The following is a 22,840-nucleotide window of genomic DNA, read 5'->3' on the forward strand; positions in this document are numbered from 1 at the left end:
CTGCCTCGGCTGCTTTGGCCCAGGGACAGCACACCAATTACCCCTTGCTCTTTCCAAGAACTCACACTCCCCTTTCTTGCTCTGAGTCTAGCAGCTGGCATTGGTTATGACTGACCCATCGCAGCGCCTGCTCCTGCTTGTGGGATCACGGGGTGTCAGGTCTCACAGAGCATTCTGAGATGATTGCCAGGTGCGGCCCTGTTTCACCGTAGGGCTCTGTCTGCACAGGCTCTGCTGGGACTCATTAGAGGGGGTGAGGGCCGTAATCCTCAGAGCATCTCCTGGTGAGCTGGCCAGCTCGGCTGAAGTTCTGGGTTCTCCTATGGATCCCAGGGTGGATGGTCAGGTCCTCAAGGGGATGCTTCTCTCCATCTCCATCTCCCAGTGCCACAGCTAGGCCATCAGCAGTGGTCCAAGCCTGGGATGGGCACCATGGCTACATATAATGGAAAATTTGGTTGGGGACACGGCTCTCCCCGGGCTGTTTCTGGACCCCCAGGTTCTGAGTGGGAGCCCAAGGCCCTTCTGACTCTGACAGATTCTGATTGTGGATGTTCGAGGACTTGTGCAAAAGCTGAGTCTGGATCCCCTGCAGTTGGGGTAAAAGTGATTCAACTTCAGGGCCAGTCTTCTTTTATGGGCTGTGTTTATAGGGTCTGCTCATTCATTCATCCATTCAGTTAGGACATGCTGAACCTAGGAGCCAGCTTTGCTCCAGGCCCTGAGGCTTTATTTGGGACCAAGGCAGACACGATCCTGCCCGCCGGGAAGAGAGCACATTTGTGAAAGGGTCAACAGGAAAACTGCCCCGTGGTAAGTGCCATGAAGAAGAAAGTAAAGTGATGAGGTAAAGAGGTTTTCCCAGATGGGGTGGACTTGGAGGTCCCTTGTGAGAAGGGGATCTGTGAGCTGAGACCTGCATGAGAGGGTGCCACCGGTGCCTTTGCACATTCTCGAACATTCTGTGTTCCATGATGGCACCTGGGGGGTTAAAAATAAGTTAAAAAAAGCTTTGTTGACTCTGAAAAAATTTTTGTAAGCATCATAAAAGAATTCCATATCCAAACCTAACTTGAAAACTCTCCACGTTCATTATTTGACAAGTTGGGCTGTTTCTTGTGCAGCATGAATGGGGGTCGGTGGTCTTCACCTCGATGCCTTTCATCCAACCTGATCTGTAGTTTTGCTCGAGTGCACATTCAGCCTCTGCTCCCTCCTGCTGAATTGGCATCAGCTCAGCAGCTGTAACCTGAAAATAGTCCGTCTTCCTGGATTCATGTCTTCTGAGCTGGCCAACTGGGCAGCCTTTGGAAGTGGGCCATCCATGTTGGCTTTGGACTTTCCAAACTTCCCCAGAGCTGTTGGGTGGAATTCTGAGCACTCTTAAGTGGCTCTGGGGTCATGATCCGTGTTTGCTCAGGAGGGGAGCCAGCACAGCTGGATGGGGCTTGAAGGTGGAGAAACGGCTCTAGACGGGGCCCTTCCAGGAACCAGTCCTGCTTGAACAACTTCTCACACCAGGCCTGCTCTCTTCTGCTGGTCAGTGGGTGCCATGGGTGCTGGGACTGGCCAGTGTTGCCCACCACTGTATCTTCAGTGCCAAAGACAGGGCCTGACACGCAGTGAGAACTCAGCAAATTTGTTGAATGAATGCAGGAATCTCCATAAGAAATTGCTCCTTTCTGACCAGGCTCCAAAATGGGCTTTTTTTTCTTTTCCTTTTTTTCTTTTTGACTGTAGACTGCCACCAGAGACAAAAAGGAAAGATGGAAATCAGAAGCATTCTTTTACTGCAAATGACTGTGTGCCTATGTGTGGGTGTGAGTGTATGTAGTTGTTCATGGACAGTGAACCCTGCACTATGGTACAGTTTCTCTCCTTCCTTGGAAATAAACGTCACGTCTTTTTCTTCCCCTCCCTTGCAAGATGGACTCACAGCCTCTGTCCTCTTGCCAAGGAAGTCAGGTCTCCCATTGGAGACCCTCCATTTGTGCATGGTCTGCCTGGCGGGAAGCCCAGTGGGCAGCAGACCTCACTGGGGCTGAATGGGCTTCCTCCACAGTTGAGCTCTGTCCCCACAGGTCCCCCCGGGGACCCGCTTGGCCCAGGAATCCATCCTGGCTGGGGTTAAGCGGTGCTCCTAGACCACCTGGCTGGCCAACACATCTAAACATTGGGATTCAAAGGGGCTAGATGTGCAATAGCTGTTCCAGTGGCAGGAAACGAATTTGGACTCCTTCAAGTGGAAGACAGATCTGGAAATAGAAGGACCCCAGGCATGGATTCACTGCCTTTCAAAGCTGAGCTCCCCTCATGCTCTGATGTGGAGGGGGCGTACCCTCTGCCCCCTCCCCGGAAGTGGTCTGGCTTTAGCTGTTCTGCATGGGCTGGAGAGGGGCAGAGAGGACTATTAAAGACAATTATGCAAACCGGCTTTGAGTGTTAGCGTTTAACAAACAGCTTTGGGTTCTAATTTTCTGCAAAACACATACTGCAGGTACAATTTGTACTCATTACTGTATATTGGGAAAGTTATTAAAAACACTCAAACTTGGTCGAGACTTCCCATGGCATCGTCCCTGGATTTTAATTGGTTTTTATCTAGTTCTATAAAAGATCTCTTTAAGCCCAATCAAAGTGCCTGCCGCAGATACCAGGCCAGTTGAAGGACTGGCGGAGCACACCCTATGGTGTAAGTCTTTACCCCCTACCCAAATCTGAGCAGTCACAACAATCCACTAAGATTCTATCATGAGATAATTTATACTTCTTTTGATGGGCACAGTCACCAAATGACAAAATAACAGTGTTTCGTAACATAAGGGTTAAATCTTAATCTCTGAGGTTTGCAAAGCCGCTACTCGCAGTCTCCTTAAAATTTAATATACCTCGTTAATGCTTCCTTGCAAACACTGAAGGATTTTTATGATTATAATCATGTGTTACAGCACCTAGTACTGTTTCTAAGCAGCATACTAATCAGCTTAATGAGATATTACTGCACTTTTTGTTGACTAAAGCAAAATCCCTTTTATTGTTCTAAAGCCTGTCCTTTACTTTATTTTTTTCCCAAAACATTATCTTGTTTTATTATGTACCAGTAAATATCGTGCCATTGGATTTTGTGTGTGTGTGTGTGTGTGTATGTGTGTGCCAAATCATAAAATAATCTCTTTCATCGCAGACTGGCGAATGTATTGAATATAGTAACCAGAAACAAAAGTTCCAAGAGAGTCTGTTTGGTCTTGTGGTTAAACCAGCCATTCTGCTCTATGGCAAACTCTGAACTGAACCAACAGGTGCAGGGGCCACACAAGAGGGGAGAGGAGGAAAAGTTTAACACGTAGACCCTTGATTTGTTATTAGGTGTTGAAAGTGGTAAAACATTAATAATTTAAATGTGAATGAATAATTGCAGTCTGTAAATAGAAAATACAAGGAAGACGATCTATCGCCAAAACAAATTGGAGGAGCAATGCCATATTGCATAATTGGCATTTAATAATTCATTTTTTTATTATTGTTTTTGACTATAATTCCTTAGCATTATTATGTGTAGGTAAGGCATGAAATGCAAATTCCCCACCAGCTGATGCGGTTGATTCACTGCGCCATGGTACCTGGCACGGATCTGAACTCTCTTTTTTATTTTCAGGGATGGAAGAAGCCAGTCTGTGCCTTGGAGTGTCCTCGGCAGCGCCGGAAGCTGAGCCCCATCTGAGCGGCCCCGTCCTCAACGGCCAGTATGCCATGAGTCAGAAGTTGCACCAGATCACCTCCCAGCTCAGCCATGCCTTCCCCGAGCTGCATCCGCGGCCCAACCCCGAGGAGAAGACCCCCGCGCCCCTCGACGAGAAGGCCCTCGTGCCCATGGGTGGCCAGCCCATGGGCAGTCAGATGGCGCTCCTGGCCAACCAGCTGGGCCGGGACGTGGACACCAGCCTCAACGGGCGGGTGGACCTGCAGCAGTTCCTCAACGGGCAGAACCTGGGCATCATGTCCCAGATGAGCGACATCGAGGACGATGCCCGCAAAAACCGAAAGTACCCGTGCCCTCTGTGCGGCAAGCGTTTCCGCTTCAACAGCATCCTCTCCCTGCACATGCGCACTCACACCGGCGAGAAGCCCTTCAAGTGCCCGTACTGCGACCACCGGGCGGCGCAGAAGGGGAACCTCAAGATTCACCTGCGGACCCACAAGCTGGGCAACCTGGGTAAGGGGCGCGGGAGGGTGCGCGAGGAGAACCGCCTGCTGCACGAGCTGGAGGAGAGGGCCATTCTGCGGGACAAGCAGATGAAGAGCAGCCTGCTGCAGCCCCGGCCCGACCTGAAGCCCCTGCCGCACGCCCAGCAGACCCCGCTGGCCGCCTGCAACCTGGCCCTGCCCACCAACCACAGCGTGCCCGACGTGGCCAACCCGGTGCCCTCGCCCAAGCCGGCCAGTGTGCAGGAGGATGCCGTGGCCCCAGCCGCCGGCTTCCGCTGCACCTTCTGCAAGGGCAAGTTCAAGAAGCGGGAGGAGCTGGACCGCCACATCCGCATCCTGCACAAGCCCTACAAGTGCACGCTGTGCGACTTCGCGGCCTCGCAGGAAGAGGAGCTCATCAGCCACGTGGAGAAGGCCCACATCACGGCAGAGTCAGCCCAGGGCCAGGGCCCCAACGGCGGCGGAGAGCAGTCGGCCAACGAATTCCGCTGCGAGGTGTGCGGCCAGGTGTTCAGCCAGGCGTGGTTCCTGAAGGGCCACATGCGGAAGCACAAGGACTCCTTCGAGCACTGCTGCCAGATCTGCGGGCGTCGCTTCAAAGAGCCCTGGTTCCTTAAGAACCACATGAAGGTCCACCTCAACAAGCTGTCAGTGAAGAACAAGTCCCCCAGCGACCCCGAGGTGCCTGTGCCCATGGGCGGCATGTCCCAGGAGGCCCACGCCAACCTGTACTCCCGGTACCTCTCCTGCCTGCAGAGTGGCTTCATGGCCTCAGACAAAGCCAGCCTGAGCGAGCCCAGCCAGCTCTACGGCAAAGGCGAGCTGCCCATGAAGGAGAAGGAGGTCGTGGGGAAGCTGCTGACCCCCATCTCCAGCATGGCGCACGGCGTCTCTGAGGGCGACAAGCACTCCCTCCTGGGGTGCCTCAACCTCGTGCCGCCGCTGAAATCCAGCTGCATCGAGCGGTTGCAGGCGGCTGCCAAGGCTGCCGAGATGGACCCCGTGAACAGCTACCAGGCTTGGCAGCTCATGGCCAGGGGCATGGCCATGGAACACGGCTTCTTGTCTAAAGAGCACCAGCTACAGCGCAACCACGAAGACGCTTTGGCAAACGCCGGAGTTATGTTTGGTAAGGAGAAGCGGGAGTACGTGTTAGTGGGAGCAGATGGCTCCAAGCAGAAAACGCCTGCTGATTTGGTTCACAGCACTAAAGTGGGCAATCAGAGAGACCTGCCAAGTAAGCTCGACCCTTTAGAAGGCAGTCGGGATTTTTTGTCACACGGGCTGAACCAGGCACTCGAGTACAACCTGCAGGGTCCCGGGAGCATGAAGGAGAAGCCCACCGAGTGCCCGGACTGCGGCCGAGTGTTCCGTACCTACCACCAGGTGGTCGTGCACTCCCGCGTGCACAAGCGGGACCGCAAGGGCGAGGAGGACGGGCTGCACGTGGGCCCGGAGGAGCGGCGCGGCTCGGGCAGCGACCAGGAGTCCCAGTCCGTGAGCCGCTCCACCACGCCGGGCTCCTCCAACGTCACCGAGGAGAGCGGGGTCGGAGGTGGGCTCTCCCAGACCGGGAGCGCCCAGGAGGACAGCCCGCACCCCTCCTCGCCGTCCTCCTCAGGTAGGTGGCCTGGGAGATGGGGAGCAGCAGCTGGGCCAGGGCCCTGCCTGCCCTGCAGAGTCAGTTCTGAGGTCCCGGTAGAGTGGTGGTGTAGGGGCACCTTGCCTGTCTGTCCTGCCTCAAGGAAAGGCTATCATTTCGACTTTTCGCCTTCCCTTGAAGAGTGGCTGGTAGGAAAGTAAGTTGACCCTCCTTCCGGAGATGGTCTGTTGGTACGTTTGCCAGCAGGCATAGCCTGCCGTTCTGCTGTGATTAATTGTCTCTCCCTATTTCATGCCCTGACCCCATCGGCCATCACCCCTGGAATCTGGGAGTTGCCGTTTGGCTCCATCCATGAACGTGAATGTGTTAAGTGCAGACCCTCCCCATCCATCCCTCTGAGTTTATGGCCATAATTCTCTCATTTGGGCACTTCAGTGTCTCTCCCTAGACAAAACCTGTCTCCGGTCCCCTTCCAAAAGGACAGTTTGGCTCACCTGTCCGGTGCTTCTAACCTGAAGAACCACACCACTCTCCTCTGATGGTTTGGAAAAGCACAGAGGTTTGAAACACAGATGCGTGACTTCATGTCTTAAATTGTACTGTGTTACACGGGCGATACAGCTTTGGGGTCTAAAATAGCAAAGCAGAAAATCTGTCATCAAAATGTCTGTGAAATGCTGAAGCTTCCTGGCCCAGTTTGGGGGGAAAAAAAAAAAAAAGAAAGAAAAAAAAAAAACAAAAAAAACCACTAGCCTAAGACAGCTAAATTAAAATCACTACCTAACAGCAGGTAAGCTTGTTGCCTTCATCCATATTTCCAAAGCCCCTTACTAATGGATAGTAAATTGAAAGTTATATCTCTGGCCCTTTATAAAGAAAGCATCTCGCTAATACTGTAATCATTCTGCAGCCTAACAACAGAGGAAATCATGCCATAACAAATACCCTGTTACTAATGGCAACATTGATTTCTGCAATCAGCCATTAAGTCTAGAAAATGAAAGACAGTTTGAGGCACCTCAAGGCACTGCATTGCCCACTGTTAAAGATGTGGCAGCACACTGTTGAGGGTCATTTTTTAAAAGTTTTTTTTTTCTTTTTCTTTTCTCCCCCTCCTTCTCAGTTTCGATAAATATTTCAGTATTGAAGGCAATTCACTGCTACACTTATTAAGTAGATGCCAGTTTAGTTTCGTTGTTATCGCCATGCTTCAGTATCCCCTTCGTCTAGGACAAAATTAGTATTAAAATAAAGTGTGAGGCTGCTGGCTTATTACAAACCAGTAAAGAATTGTTAAAACACATAAATCTGCCCTGCACATTCCAGAGATTCCGATAGCAGTTAATGCCGCTGCTTAAATACCCATGAAACACACTGTCTACTCCTGGAGTCCTGGCCTCGTTTGCAATTTGTTTCTGGTGAGACACCCTGGAAGAGTCTAACGGGGAACTTGAGTACCGCAGAAGGGCGAGGCCGAACTGCCTGGAGTGACCGCCACCCAGAACTTGCAAGGGAACGGTTTTCCTGCGGGGTGGGGACTTTAAGATGAATCTTTGTGCACGGAGGCAGCAAAGTGCCAGGCATCCCACTGTCAGGAGGGGGACTATTTCCGGCCTCCTGGGAGGAGGTCCCCTCTCCTGGAGAGTGTCATCTCACGGTTTTTGGATTGGGGACCTTTAAGGGGCAGAAAGCAGAGCGCAGACTGGCTTGCCTAAGTTTTTGGAGTGACGTGGAGTTAACACTGACAGATTTTCATCCCTCTCCCAGCCCTGCTGAAATGAAAAGGTCTCAGCAGAATATTCCGACACCAAATGTTCGGCTCTATTAATGACATGTTTACCGTGTTTTTCTCACCTTCTGGCCAAGTGATAGCCTCATGCTATTCCTATCTCTGTTGTTTCCGTGTCTCTAAATGCTCTGTTGAAAAAAGCCCATTTTGCTTAAAAGAACCAACAGGGCTTGGGACTCAGAGGAGAATTACACTTGAGTTGTGGTTATCTTCTCACTTTTATTTCCCTCATTGAAGTCTGGTACAATTGTGAATACTGATTTTTTCATTTCTGGTTGACTTCTTTGTTTTCTTCATATTCAAATGAGACCCTTTCATAATTTTCTGGCTACGTAGGAAAATTGATGGCATACCAATATGCAGCCCGAATCAGCCGCACGCCTGGGCCATTCAGGTTTTCCTGGGATTAGGACCCTTAACCAAATCGGGTTAGTCTTCCCTCTTATTTCTAACAAGTATGACTTGTACAAAGTGCGATTAAAAGAAACATTTAAATAAAAATCTTGACACAATGGGTATTTTATTATTACCTGTTAGAGAGAAACCTGCAAGGTGAAGGGGAGGAAGAAAAAAAATCTTTAAGCCCTTAAGTAAAGAAAGGAGTACTTATTAAGGCTTCTATTAAAAAATAACTGCAAAACACGGTTTTACAAATTTCTCAGACTGCATAACAATGTCACAAAACTTAATTTGCATCACTTGATTCTTTTTTTGTTGAAAACTGGGTCAGTAGGGCCTGAGAAACTATTTTTTCAGATCTTAACCAATGAATTCTTCTTTTTAAATCGCTGCTCTTAACATGATAGTAGTTCTGAATTCATCATAAAAAACCTTTTTACAGAGAGCCTCTTAGAACAGATCTCCAGAAGAAGGCTTACAATGAGTGGCAGAGACGTCCTTTGTTATCAGATGTAATTCTTTGCAAAGGAGGATTGGAACGGAGTGGCTGTTTAAAAATGTCTTGCTCAGACCGAGACGAAGAAGGGGTCAAGTTTGCAATCAAACAGTTATTGCCGAGATGGGCGACTGTCACTGGCTAGGCTAATGTGGGATGCAGCTGTTTGCTATGTGAGCAAAAGAATGTTTGAATCAGTGAACATGTGAAAATGATTCCAGTGAACCAGAAAATGTGTTTGTTCTTTGGCTCTCCAAACTGCTGAGAACCAAGCTTAAGATCAACTGCGAAAACTAGGACCTTTGACAAATTGAGAGGTCATATTTTCTAACGGAAAATGGACAAAACTAGTCACACAGATCACTTCCCCATCTCACCCCTTTGTTTTCTGTTTGTTGTTGTTGTTGTCGATTTGACTTACCAGTAATTTCACACCATGGTAGATGTCATTTCTGCTTCCGTGTACCATGCAAAGGGAAACTATTTGGAAAGCAGCAGCTTATAAATTTTACTCTTTTATGACATTTAGAAAGCAGGGCGGCTGTTTTGAAGCTCCCTCATTTCTGGCTCGCATGCAGACGCTCCGATGGCATTAATCTCTGCATCTTTTCTCTAAAACCTCCTCTGAGTCTGTGCTCGGATTTGAGCTTTACCCTGAGTCAGAAGACAACCAAAGTTCTGTTTCTTTAGATTTTTGCTTTGGAAATCACACTCAGAATAATTAAAACTTAATGTACTAAGAAACGATACTGTTCATTATATCCAACAGGGCAGTTACCTTCTGCATTCCCCATAATTTTGGAGAGGGGCTAATTGAAGTGTTGATGGTGGGAAAGGGGTAATTGAATGCATTGACCCTCTGTTCATTAAATAAAGTCAGCTAAGTTACGTGATCATTGGAAAGCCAGGAAGAGATGCAGAGATGAAAACGGTGTTAACCCCTACTACTTCTGGTATAATATTTTGAGATGGACGAGGATTATTTGATCAGCTGGGCTAGTAGACTGGCGGGGTCTTCTTTTGTTGCCTGAGCCGCATTCCTGAAATGCTGGGTCTCCATCCTGTGCTGGCCCGTTGACCACAGCATCAAAGGCCTTTATCCAGGGCTCCCTTGCATTTACATCGGGTGTATAGTGATATGATAGATTTTCTTTCTTTTCCACCTCTTTTTCTCATGTGGCTCCTCCTCCCTGCCCCCCATTCATGATAACCACTGCCTGCTCCACACAAACAAATTCGGGCACCCAAAAGAAGGGGAAAAAAAGAAAAAGGAAAAGAAAAAATTTAAGTCTTAGGATTAAGATCTTCATTTTTTTTTTTTTTTGCTTGTGCATTCCAATTGTTCTTAAAATATTTGGCAATGTCAATTAGTAACTGAGCAGAGTTAGCTGATGAACACAATTTTCCAGTAGACTGAGCACCCTATTGTTGCCGAGCGAACAGCAGATTTCTGAGGTCATTATCATTCGCTGGTTGCTTGGCCCAGCTGCTTCCTGCTGCAAAAGCCAAACTTTATACTGGAGCTCGGGGATGGCATACAGCAACAGGGGGCTGGGAGGGGGAGAGGGGAGCTGGCTGCAGAGCCGAAGACAGTCATTATCAGCAGAGGAAACAGAAAGTAAAAGTTTCCAGGCAATTCCAGGAAAATGGGCCCTATCAGGCTTCTGCCCCCTTTTTTCTCCAAGCACCTTCCACCTCCAGACAGGGAATTAAAAGAACCAGGGGACGCCCCCTGGGCATTGTGGCCACTAATCTCTTTGCTGAGCAGAACTTTGGAAAAACAATAATCCCATTGACAAATTTGCTTAAAAATTGTTAACCCAATCTGAGGCATGTGAGTGATTTCCTCAGAGATAGACTCCTTCATTTTTATTAAAAACAGAAAAAAAGAAAAGAAAAACAAGTCATTTTTAAAAAAGATGAAATTAGTAACTTGAAATTAGTAAACTTAGGGATGACAAACAGGGACCCTTATTTCATTTTCCAGAGGGAACTTTTGAGCAGATAATCGTCTGAAATTCCTGGTAAAATCAGATTTAGCATGGAAGGCTCCCCCTGCCCACTCCAGCTTCCCTTTCTCTCCTGCCCACCCCCTCCTCTCTCCCCCACCATTTAATTTGGGAGCTGGTTCAGTGAGATGAAAAGCTGCACTTTTTTAAAGCTCAGCTGTTAAAACCGAGCGCCATATGCAGCCTTTCCGTCCCGACGTGGAAGCGTGTGCAGGCGGCCGTGTGTTTGTGGAGATTTACGGAGGCTCGACTGTGTGTGCCGAAGCTGTGCCCAGGCAGATGCTGGCGGGGCCCTGCCTCCGGGGAGCCGGCCCGGCCTGGACCAATAGGCTGGCCAGACTCGGGCTGGCTCGCGGGAGTGTCCGATGGGGCAAAGGTTGGGGTCCAGGTGAGCTGCCTCTGGTCTCACCTTTCCGCTGGGGCTTGGGGGTGATCTGCCCACCGGGCATGGTGCTGGAGCTGGGGCACAGTGGCCCTTGGATGCTGATACACCTGGCCTTCCTCCTGTCCTGGGGGCCTGACAGCAGCTCCTTTTTATAAACATCCCACCATTCCGTGCCCTTTGATTGTCTTGTGCCCGGGAACACTCAGTACCACTCTGGGGCCCTGGCTGTCTCTCGCACCCCTCTGCGCAGAGCTGTAAATCCTACTTCCACAGGGCTGCCTGATGGACTTAGCATTTCAGAAAGAGAGAAATCGTACTGGCTCTAAAAGTCTTCCAACTGAGAGTGTGATATAAAATGTGTGTGACGTGAGATCCCAGAAGCGAAGCCTCCTTGCTCTCTTGTTCCTGTGGATTCCCAGCACACCATCTTCTGTCCGAGGGATTGACTCCCACCACAGAGTCACTCAGGCCCTGCCTTTGTTTATAGCTCCAGCGCCTCCCTCTGCCCACCTTCAGGTCGGGCATCACGTCGCCCGTGTCCTCTCCAGGGCTCCTGCCCAGAGAGCTTGGGGACCCTGGAGGGCCCACAGTGTGCCCCCCCGCCCTGGGACACGTGTCAACGCGAGGAATGGAAGCACTCATTCAAATACAAATTTAATGGTAATAAGAAAAACACAGATCAGCTAAGGACAGGTTACAATGATGCAAAGAATTAAGCAGTCAGTGTTCAGAATGGACCATGAAGCACTAGCTGCTTGATTGCCATTAACTGGAATGGGAGGTCCCAGGCTCAGGTCCTGGCCACTACCTAGGGTGTGTTGGGGCTGGAATTAGCAGTTTGTTTTGCAAATGGCCACAGTGTGGCCTCTGCTTGCTGGTGTGGCCAAAAGCACGTATCAAGAGCTTCTGGGAGCCACTTTTCACCCATCTCTGCTGTGCCTTCAGGTACCTGGGAAAGTAGGCCCAATGCATCAGCACTGCCTGCGGCTGCTCTCTTAGAATAGGAGCAGCCTCTGCTGGGTAGGGCGGAGCATGAGACCCCCTATTCACCAAATGCCATCTCCACCAGGCTGTTGATGCCTTTGAATCCCTTTATTGGCATGAAGCTTTGTGCCCCACTTACAAGAAGCACACTCCTGAGAGTGTAAGGCGTGGAAGTCTTCCTTGCTTTATGCTTCGCCCTTGGCCTGGGTTGGCCCTCCTCTGGGAGGGGGTTCTGGTAAGTGGCCCTGGTGTCTCAGAGGGGTGGAGACAGGGGCAAGCTTCAGCAAGCCTCCTGTCTTACTGGTCCTCGAGATTCCCCTGGATTCTAGGGGGAGACCACTGGGATACTCAGGGATCTTGAGCTGGAGAGCAGAGGGAGGTCTGGGAGAGATCCGTGTTGCAAGCACTGCGCAGCGTTCTGAGCCCGTGAGGTCGGAAGAGGAGTGAGCATGGAGCTGTTTTGGAGCGTTGATGGTAGGGGTGGAGAAACACCTGCAGAGATCAGGAGATTGGATTTGTGCAAACGTCCCAAATTTGTGATGATTGGGCTGGAACCTTTGCCATCTGCGACCCCTGGGCCTGCTTTCTGCCCTTCTGGGTTCCCCACCTCCCTCTCCTCTGTCAGCATCTGACGGCGCATCCCCCGCCCGTGTGGACCGTGTGGACCGGGCTGGCGCGTTGCGAAAGGACGAGGGGGCACAGTGAGGCTTAGAAATGCAGAGGAAAGGGGGGCTCTGTAGCTGGGTGTGGGGCAGGTGGTGGGGGGCTCTCTGTCCTCCCCAGGAAGCAAGTGTCGCAGCAGCTGAGAGGAGACATGGGTCCCCCTTGCCTTTTCCTGGCAGGACGGGCCGACGGCAACATTTACTTAAGCTGTGGAGTTTGGCACTGCTGCTACCAGGCGCCATCTGGAAAGCCCTTCTCCGAAAGCCGTGGACCCTCCCCAAAAGAGCTCAGGGGAGCAGGACTTGGGCTCAGCTTTGGGGCTTTTTTTTTCTTGGACAGAACCTGAGCAGCAAGGCACCTGAGTGGGGCTCGGGGGTCCCCTGAGAGCCACGGAGCTACAGTAGGTTCTCCTTGGTGTGCTCATGGCTTTTCTTGGGTTGGGCCTCTCCAGCTGCGTCTGAGCCAGATCTGGTGTCCCGTCTTTGTCAGGCGTGCGTCTGGTTTCCTGGGGGCTGTATGTCTGTTCCTTTATTTTGTATTGTATTTCGTTCACCATTTTCGCCTAAGTCTTGGTATGTCATGGGCGCAAAGGTGTGTCGCCAGCCAAGACCGTACTGGTTAGTAACCGAGACAACCGTGTAATCACAGGGCTTGTTAACCTAATGTGAGAAGTGAATCTTGTGTCTCTAAAACGTGCTGGGGAGGTGGGATGGAAAGCAGGGTGGCTTGGCTTGTGACAAACGGGGCCCCGCTAAGCACAGAGATTTGCCACCATCCTTTCCCTGATCCACATCTGCAAAAACGGCTGCAGAACCCCCCAAACAATGCGTGTCTGAACACTCCCTCCCGCTCCCTGATGGGTGGGCCAAGGCGCGAAGGGGGCTGTACTGCTCACAGGGGCGGCGGGGGTGGAATTCGTGTGCCAGGTTTGGTGTTCTTTTCCCACCGAGGGAAAGTTGTCCCGGGCCTGGCTTCTCGTGGGACCCATCTCTTTGTTGCTGTGAGCCTGGGGGTTTCTGTGTGACATGTGGCATGTGTCAGAGAGAAGTGGGGGGCACAGCACAGCTGACTCCTTGGCTGGGCCTCCTGGGGGTCCGGCCCTCCTCCTGGGGGTGCCCAGCCAGGTGCTGGCGGGAGGAAGTGGGTGGTGGGTGGGCTTGGCTTTCCACGCCTCGTCCCTTGCTTTCAAAAACTGAGGTCACATGTCAGCTTTTCCTGCGAGGCAGGGCACACCTTGGGGAGCCCTTGATGTTTCACTCTGGGTCTCGGGTGCAGAGAGCTCCACAGAGGACCCGTTCTCTCCCCGGGGACGCGCCTTGCTGGGCTGGGACATAGGCGGACACAGGTTTCTTTCCTCTGGTTTGACCTGGGTCCTGAAGCCCTTCGATGTATGACCAAACAGATCCCCTCCGTGGCACTCTCTTCTCTTCATTAAAGTAATGTCCCGAAACTCTTCACTCAGTGCTTGTCATCGTGGTTTTTGGACACCCTCGGTTGTCTTCAATCATCTTGAGAGGCATTTTGGAAAACTTCCAACTGGCTTATGTTTAGTTCAACATAAAATGCGTGCAGTGGTTGTTTCCTTGAAGACCAAGACAGATACGTGTTTCTCTTCACTGCTAAATATATTTTGTTAAATTTGTTGCTAAAATAGGTGTTTTAGTTTAGTTTTGTTTTTAAGTAATTTGCCCTGAAAAATTGAAGTGATCCTTCAGCAACTCTACTGTGTGACAGAAAATAATCCCTGTGTGGGGGGAGCTATTGGCAGGGCAGGTTCCTTCCCAGCTGGGGCCTGACTCCCCGCTGACATGTCCTGTGTGAGTGACCTTCAAACCCTTTCCACTCGGTCTCCTCCTGGAGGGACATTTACTGACTTCTTTTCTTGCCGTTTTTGTTGTTTAATGAAATTTTTTATTATTATTATTATTATTATTTCTTACTCTAAAATAATTCATGTTCATCTTGGACATTGAGAAAATACAGTTAAATACAAATAAAAATAATTTTAAAGTATATATGCCTCTACCACTCAGAGATAACCACTGTGAAAAGTTTAGTACATCCCTTCCCAGTCCTTTTTGTGCACTTAAAGATGTATTTAACAAAAAAGGATCATACTGCACATACTGTTATATGATACAGTTTTTATTTAAATATGTCACATATTTTTTGGCCATTTGAATATTCAACGCAAGGATCAACATGCTTTTTCAGTAAAGGGCCAGACAAAAAATATTTTAGACATTTGCAAGCCATGTGGACTCTTTTGTAACTGCTTGATTCTGCCATAAATGAAGGGGCTTAATGGTGTTCCAATAAAACTTTATTTACAAAAACAGGTGACAGAAGGATTTGGCCCCTGGGCTGTCCTTTGCTGACTTCTATTGTTATACTTAAAAAAAAAAGCTTCATATAAGTAATATGTTCCTCGAGGAAATATTAGAAATGTGGAGAAACAAAAAGAAAAATGTCTGTATAAGGTGATTTAGCCAGCCCGCTACTGCTGAGCATAGTAGGACTTGCTTCCATTTTTTTATTTCTGCACCAAAATCTTCCTGATCATCTGCACAGTTATTTCTTTAAGTGAACTTCCTGGCAGTGGAATCTCACATCACAGGTTGGCAACCCTGAGGCTGCAGATGTGTGTTACCCAGCAGGGTGCTGTGTCTCGAGGTCATTTCTTACAGTGCCAGAGTTTGTGCTGAAAAAGTTCCTCCTAAGGTTATATTGAAATCGGTCTCCCCAAAGCCGGGTAGTTCTCCGTCGCCAAGCAACTCTGTGACTCATTTGTTCATTTGTAAATTCATTAATTTGTTCATTCATTCATTCATTCAAGGACATGGTGCTTATTAAGAAGGCTTTGAACACCTATGTGCTAAATACTGGAGATGCAAAGATGACTAGAGGCAGGTCGCAGTGTCCAGAGGCCCCCAGCCCAAAGAGAAGGGCATACACCGGAGGACCGCCCAGGGCGAGAGGGGACCGCCTGCCTCGGGGCCCACATTTGTTCCCACGGGACTTGAAAGGCTGAAAGAACCTCCTCAGTCACCCCAGTAACTCCTGCGGCAGGTAACGCTTTCCCTCTGTGGAGCTTCTGGGTGAAGCACACCCCGGCTCAACCACTGTGGCTGGCAGTCCTCTCTCCCTGGCTGGGAACTGGAGGTGAAACCGCTTTCTTGCTGCAGAAGAAGCCCTAGGGGAGGGTCCAACTGGTGCTTTTGCAGAAGGCCCCTCAGGCCAAGTAGGGGGCCAGGTGGGAGCTTGTAGGGGCCTTGCAGCTTTGTGGCATGTGTGTCCCAGTACCTGGTCACCCCGCATATGGGGCCAGCCCTGAGGGGGGCAGCAGGAAGAGGCAGGGGGTGAGGCACAGGCTCCCAGCTCCAGCTCACCTGCCCCTGAGCACTTGCCATTTTCATCAGTGGTTCATGGGCAGGGCAGGGTCACGAGTCGGGTGTCAGGTGGAGTCCAGACTGTGGGTAGAGCCTGTGTGAGCTTGTCCGACCTACACTGGGAAGAGGCTCTGTCCCTTTTACCCAAACTAACCTGACTTTGGAACTTTCCATCCTTGCCACACAGAGGAGCCAGGTGAGTCTTCAGGAGGGCTGTACCCCCCTCACAGGTCATGTCCAGCATCAGGAGAGGGTGGTGGGTGCTGTAGACAGTGCCTTACTCTTTTCAGGTGGTGGGACGTGATCTGATGCAGACCCACTGTGAGAATGAGTGGAAACAGTTTTTCCTAACACATCAGACCTCAGTCACCCTTTATTTTCTGGGAAGTAAAACGTCATAAGCCTGGCTGTTAACCCAGAGACAGATACATTTTCTGATGTTTAAGAAGCACTCAGAGCAGAACGCGTACTCCAGCTGGAGCTTGGCCCCCCAGCAGTCAGGTTTTAGCCGCCCTGCTGGGCAGTTTGGGCAGCTCGCTCCCCTCCCCGCGCCTAGGTGTTCTCATACACACTTTGGAGTAGGGGTGGGGACATCCAGAAGACTCTGGGGGGCCTTCCTTTTCCCCTCCTCTCCCTTCCCAGATGTTTCCATGGCCTGAGGGCAACTTTTAAGGGTCTCAGCTACTGTTCCAGGGGCAGGGAACTAGGGTTTGTAGGGTCTGAGAATTTGGGGATTTCTTGTCCATGTCTGTGTTTGAGCCTCAAGCAGGAAGTGAGGTCACGTCATCCCTGAGGGGCCCGGTGTATCTGGTAGGTGGTAGGGCTGGGAAGACTCTCTTTTAGCCCCTTTCTCACTAAGGTGCCTTCCCACCTGCTGTCCCCATCTGAGGCCTACATGCCCTGGAGACAGAGTCCTGCCACTGGAGAGACACCACGGGGACCCCTCACCCAATGCCACTGAAGGTTTCCTCTCCCTCTTGGGGGCTGATCTTGCAGGGCTGTGAGAAGCAGACAGCATTGTGGTCCCTGCAGAGGTCTCCAGGGTCAGCCCTTAGTTGCTGTGTGACCCAGCAAGGGCTCCTTAGCCTCTCTGTGCCTCAGGGTCCACAGTGCATTTGTCTTTCTATAAAGTACTTAGCACAGGCCCCAACATGAGGAAGTGCTCAGTCAATGTGGATTATTTCTGCACTATGCAATACAATACAAATACAGTTGGGTGAAAAGCAGGAAACGTGGCCGGTTGATTGGTTGTTGGGAGTCACATAGCACCAAAGCATTGGTCTCGCTGATTTAGTTTCACTGAATCTGGCTGTCATTTGCCTGTGTCCTTAGTAAAACAGTGGGCGGATCCACTCTCTTTACTGGAGGATGATCTGAAAGTTCTAGGGGTTGGTCTGACTCCAAAGTGACACAAAAAGGCTGCTGTTGCTCAGACTTCATGCCCCTGCACCACCAAACAGAACAGTCTTTCCTGGAGGCCCAGAAACTATCTCCTTGCATTTTATTATGTCTTGCTGTGTTAGTAATGCCCTTTCCTGAGCCAGTCACCATGGCCAGGGGAATGGGATGCACTCCCGGGCTCAGGGCTGACCTTGGGCAGGGGTCGGGGAGAGGGTGAGCTCATCCAGCCCTGTGGCTGAGAGTGGGAGGGACCAGCTTTCCCACAGGGATTTGGATGGAGGAGGCCTGGAGCCTGAGCAATTAAACGGTGTTCAAAATGTCACAGCTCTCAGGTTCAACCAGGGGCAGAAGCATTTGGCCTCCTGCTCAGATCATCGAAAGTAATGTCCCAGCCTCCCTGAGCAAGGCGGCTGAGGGTCTGTAACTGGTGCTGAGGGTCTGCCCCGCTGCTCCACCCCCAGGACTTTCAGAGATAAGACTGAGCTGTCTGGGAGAGCTGGTTCCTTGGTTGCTTTCTCCAGGTGCCCATTTTTGCCTCTTCTTTTTGTTATATGGTGCCTCATCTTAGCCTAGATGTGAGGACGGCCACCACCAAAGTCAACCGACGTGTCTTCCCCTGTGTCCACTGGGCCCAGGGCTGGCCCCTGCTGTGTCCCTGCCACGTGAGCAGAGGGATGAGGCCCATGGGAGGAGAAGGTGGTGTGACTTTAGGGGATGGCCTCCACACGGTGAAAGTTGGAATAACGCAGAGGGCGACCTGCATGGGCTGTGGCCCCAGAGAGCAGGGCTTTGGACGGCCTTCCCGACAAAGGAGAGCAGCCTGATTGTTTTCTCCCATCTCCTCCCCAGGCAGAAACACGGTGGCCAAGCAGAAATGAAGGGACAGGGAGGGAGGTGAGACCGCAGGTTTGTGCTGAGTGGTGCCCGGCTCCCAGGCGGAGCAGGGGAACCTTTAGATCAGGGACTAGCCCTGATTTCCTGGTTGTCTGGGAGAGAGCAGGGTGGTCCACAGAAGTGCTCCCCTCCCCGGGAATCCACCCTCCCAGAGCCTGCGGTCTGCGGGAGGAGAAGGTGTCATGAGACGTGTAAGCTGTACTGGCAGGAGGCTGTATTGAGTGGTGGAGCTGAGATTCAAACCCACGTCTCTCTGACCGCTTGCCTTTTTGTTCCACTGCTGGGTCATGCTGGGGGTGGGGTGAACACGGCAGAAGCCCCGTCTCCAGCTCCACACTGGCAAAGCCCAGCCCTGTTAGGACAGGCTCTGGGAAGCTCAGATTACTCCTTCCCTCTCTTCGTGTCTTGGAGGAGGTGGTCCGCACATCTTTTCCAGAAAAGAAGCAAGGAAGGGGGTGGCTCAGCACTTGCTCAGCTCTGCTGGGGACTGACCACCGGGACGCACCCCGAGCTCCACCCTTAGACTTCAAGTGAGTCCTCAAAGCTGTGGTGGCTGCAGGGAGTCCCGTCGACCCCCACGCAACGCCACATGCACAGCAGGTCACAAGAGACGTGACCTTGTTTCCAGGGTCCGAGACAGAGAGAAGGAGGTCACAGGAGCATGGCCTTGTGGATGCGACCGAGGCCCCCGGCCTAGGGGACCGGCTGCCTTCCTGTGCAAAGCTCGTCTGAGTCTCGGGTCCCCTGTCCTTCCCGACTCCCCCGCGCTCTGCCAGCGTGGTTTCTGTTTCCGCGCTCTCCTTTGCAGGGCAGCATTGCAAGGCGGCCTGGGCGTGTGGTGGGACGGAGAACGGGACACGAGGCAGGGGCCCAGGGCTGCACCTGCCCGGCTGTCACAGCTCTCCCTGCCCGCCAGCTCTTCCCGGGGGAGAGGTGGGGTCCTCCACGGGGAGATGAGAAGAAAGAGGTGCGGAGGCCTCTGCTCCTCCTCCCAATGGGCACCTTCCTCCAAGGTGTAATTTAGGAGGCAGTTACCATCTGGGAAGCCTTCCAGAGGAGGGGCGGCTGAGTTCCTTGTTGTCACTGCTGGTGGCCACTTCACCCTGGCCATGCAGAGCAGAAAGCTCTGGGCTGTCCCTCTGCCCTGGACACATCTAGGGTGGTCCAGGAAAGGGCCGGGGCTCAAGCTGGGGGCTGAGTCTGCTGTCGTGGGTGTGACAGGTTCAAATTGTCCATAGCTTCTGGGGATAGAGCATTCAACACAGAGTCGTGACTCTGTGTGTGTGTGTCTGGATGTTTGTTGTCTGTGTTGGGATGTGACTGTGCTGGTGTGGCCGTGGTCATGCTGTCCCGGGCTGGTGTTGCGCGAGTATCTCTAAGGTGGGTTCATGTTTTCGATGTAGTTGCTGGAGGGTGGGTGTGTTGCCTTGTGTGTGCACGCGTGTGTGTTGGGTGTGTCTTGGGCTGTGGGTGTATTGGGATGTGAGTGGATGTGCGTGCACTGGGTATATGTCTTGTGTGTGTACAGGTGAGGGTTGGGGTGTGAAGTTCAGTGCATGTGTGTGGTGAGGGTGTGGCACTGGGTATACAAGTATGTTGGTGTGGTTTGGGGGAGTGCATCTGTGTGTTGACACATGCTAGTAAAGGTGTGTGTGTTGCATGGTTGTGTGTGTGGGGATTTATGTATCCATGTATCTGCCTGTGTTGGTGTGGATGTTGGGGTGTGTGTTGTGTGAGTAAGGATGTGTGTGGTGGGTGGCATGTTGGCTTATTAATATGCAGGGGAGGCTGGCCTCCTCAGAGCATTGTGACCCTCCAACAGGAAGGAAGAGAAGCTGGTTCTGAGCCAGGCCCACCCCTTAGAGCATTGCTAATGGGGTCTCTGCTCCCTGTTGCCAGCTCAGCCTCAGGCAGAAGATCTGGCCCCTGGGATATGAGTTGGCAGATGCAGGGGGCCCCCGTCTTCCAGCATCTCACAACCAGGGCCTCTGTGGCCCCAAGCTCCTGGAAGAGCCTGGGGCTTGAGGGTCTGGGGTCCCCATCCAGGGAATCTCGGTTCTGGAGCTCAGCCAGTGTGCGTCTGGAGTGGGCCCTGGGGTCCATGGGAACAGGAGTCAGGTGCATTCCCCTCGTGGTCCTCGGCACAAAGCATGAGATACAGCACGTGTTCAGGGGATGCTTATCGACGTCTATGGAGTGAAATGACACGCTCTCTCCTAGCACAAAGGGCGCTTGCGGGGGAGCCAGCCAGGACTCGGGCCTGCCCACCACTCCCCGTCCTGGTGCCAAAGAACCAGAACCCACAGCACAGAGCCTGGCACCACAGACCTACAGTGGGTCCCTGTGAGCTGGTCAAGCCTCCCTTTGCCAGAAATTAGGGGACTTGAAGGATAAGGGAGCATGGGGGTCAGAGAGGGGCCCAGGGCATGTGAGTGCCACCTGGGAGCAAGTCCCCATGAGATGTGCTCAGTTGGCCATCTGCACCCATGGGACCCCTTCTCTGGGACTGCTGGAGGCCGGGGAGGTGGGGTAGAGCTGTGGCCGTGGGCACCGCATCCTCCGTCCGCAGGCTGTTGAAAGCTTCTTCTATGTTGCCAGGAGCTTGTAAAGTGATGTTGCAGCCACTCTGGAGTTTAGTTGGCCACCATGGATGGTTCTAGTTCCGTGGCTAGCATGGATGATCTAGGGTGCAGGCCTGGGTGCTGGAGGTGAGCCTTACTGAGACCATCACAGGTGGGTCTTCAGAATGGTGCCCTGAACAAGCAGCAGGCATTGAAGGGTGTCATCTGGTCAAAAACTGGCGGCCGAGGTACACTGGGCCATTGAGGGGCTTAGGATCCACATGGCATGGGACTCGAAATTTAAAAGTACCTTCTACTCGCCGCTTCTTAAAGTCAGAAAGAAAAAATGTCAGGGGGCAGCATGTGGTGGGTCACAGCAGCCACAAATTTGGTGAAACTTTTCCTGGAAATCACACATGTCAGCTGCGCCCAGCTTCTGCTGGAAACTTGTGAAGCCAGTGCTTTGGGGTCAAATGATCTTTTTTGGTTAGTGGTGGAGGAAATGTTACCATCTCTGAGGTATGAGCCCCATGAAGAGGGGTTCCTGGAGACTCTGCGGGAAGGGAGTCAGGAGTGGTGGCCCCACGAGGGAGAGGGCAGATGCCCCCAGGGTGGCTCCTCTTTCTTGTCTGAGCTTCTTCCCCGGGAGAGCAGGCTGATGGCTGTGCTCCTCGGGGAACTGGAGGGACTTCCTGGAACTCCTGATGGACAAGCATCATGGGGGATGGAGCTGGTAAAGAAGGGGCTGTCGGGGTAGCAGCATCACTGGCCCAGGGGTGGAGTGGCTGTTGTCCAGCCTGCCTGCATCCCTTCCCGGCCCAAGCTCTGCTGTGACTTTCCATCATGCAGGGAGTAAAATCCGTGGGATCGAGGCCCGGAATCACCCACTCTCCCCTCTGTCACTCTGCTGAGGTCCTCTTCCCTCCTCTCTGTCCTGCCCCTTGGTGGCCTTGGCATCGTCTGTCATCTCTGGGGTGAGCTCTTGACACGGACTGTCCCAGGCTGGTTCCATCTCACCGTGCAGACCTCACCACAAATGGCACTGCCTCCGGTGGCCTTTCCATGACCCCCAGTTTGAACTGTCCTCTCACCAGCCCCTCTCTGGAAGCAATATTCTGTATCTTCATCTTTGAGGTCTTTGAGAAGCGTCGTGTTTGCCATGCACTGATCTACGTGTGACTCGCCGTGTGCACTGCTGTACTTATTCGTGGTCTCCTGCGTCAGCTCCGTGACATCAGGGACTCTGGTTCACCGCTGCGTCGCCAGGGCCCACAACAGCGCCTGGCACGTGGTGGAGGTGCAGTAAACACATTTTAAAAGACATGGCGATGAAAAGACACATAGCACAAAATTCACCATCTGCACCATTTTTGTAAGTGTGTGGTTCCGTGGCATTAAGTGCATTCCGTATTGTGTAGGCATCACCACCATCCATCCACACACCTCTTTTCCTCTTGCAAAACTGAAGCTCTGTACCCGCGAACCAGTGACTTGGCATCCCCTCCCTGCAGGCTGGCAGCAGCCCTCCTGCTTTCTGTCTCTGTGACCTTGACTTCTCTGGGCACCGCATGTCAGGGAATCACAGGGTGCATGTCCTCCCGTGTCTGGCTCATTTCACTTAACGTACTGCCCTCCAGGCTCATCTGTGTTGTAGCAGGTGACAAGATTTCCTCCTTTTTTGAGGCTGAATAATACTCCGTTGAATGGATACACCACATTTTGTTTGTCTACTCATCTGTCGCTGGACACTGCCTTTATTTCAGTACTTCTGCGTAAATAAATGAAGGCAGGGCGTGATCTCTCCCCCTCTGTCCCCTGCCTGAGGGGAGGGATCGTTAACGTAATTCACAGTATCCCATGCTCCTGGTTCTCCAGAAGCCAGGGGATGCTTTCCTCAGCAGAGCACATGCTTTGGGGTCTGGGCATTTTGGGGGCAGAGTCCTGGAGCAGGGATGGAGGTCAGCTTTGGTCAGACCTTGGGGCACTGGGAGGGCTGCTGTGTGCCCCGAGGGGACACAGCTCCTTCCACAGGGGCCCGAGCAAGTGCCCTTCCATGCTTCT

At 51.9% G+C, this 22,840-nt stretch overlaps 1 protein-coding gene across 6 annotated transcripts in view; it reads left to right on the plus strand.

The window, feature by feature from the left end:
• The window catches only part of ZNF536 (zinc finger protein 536), a 414,729-nt gene that overhangs the window by 181,089 nt on the left and 210,800 nt on the right, over window positions 1-22,840 (plus strand). For all 6 annotated transcript variants that reach the window (XM_031458545.2, XM_031458544.2, XM_031458547.2 and 3 more), the window contains one exon: window positions 3,656-5,827. In XM_031458545.2, the coding sequence (XP_031314405.1) occupies window positions 3,658-5,827 (2,170 nt within the window). In that variant the 5' untranslated portion in view covers window positions 3,656-3,657. The remainder of the gene's footprint in view (window positions 1-3,655; window positions 5,828-22,840) is intronic.

The sequence above is a fragment of the Camelus dromedarius genome, chromosome 9 (genome assembly GCF_036321535.1).
Source record: "Camelus dromedarius isolate mCamDro1 chromosome 9, mCamDro1.pat, whole genome shotgun sequence".
In the NCBI taxonomy this organism is placed as follows: domain Eukaryota; kingdom Metazoa; phylum Chordata; class Mammalia; order Artiodactyla; family Camelidae; genus Camelus; species Camelus dromedarius.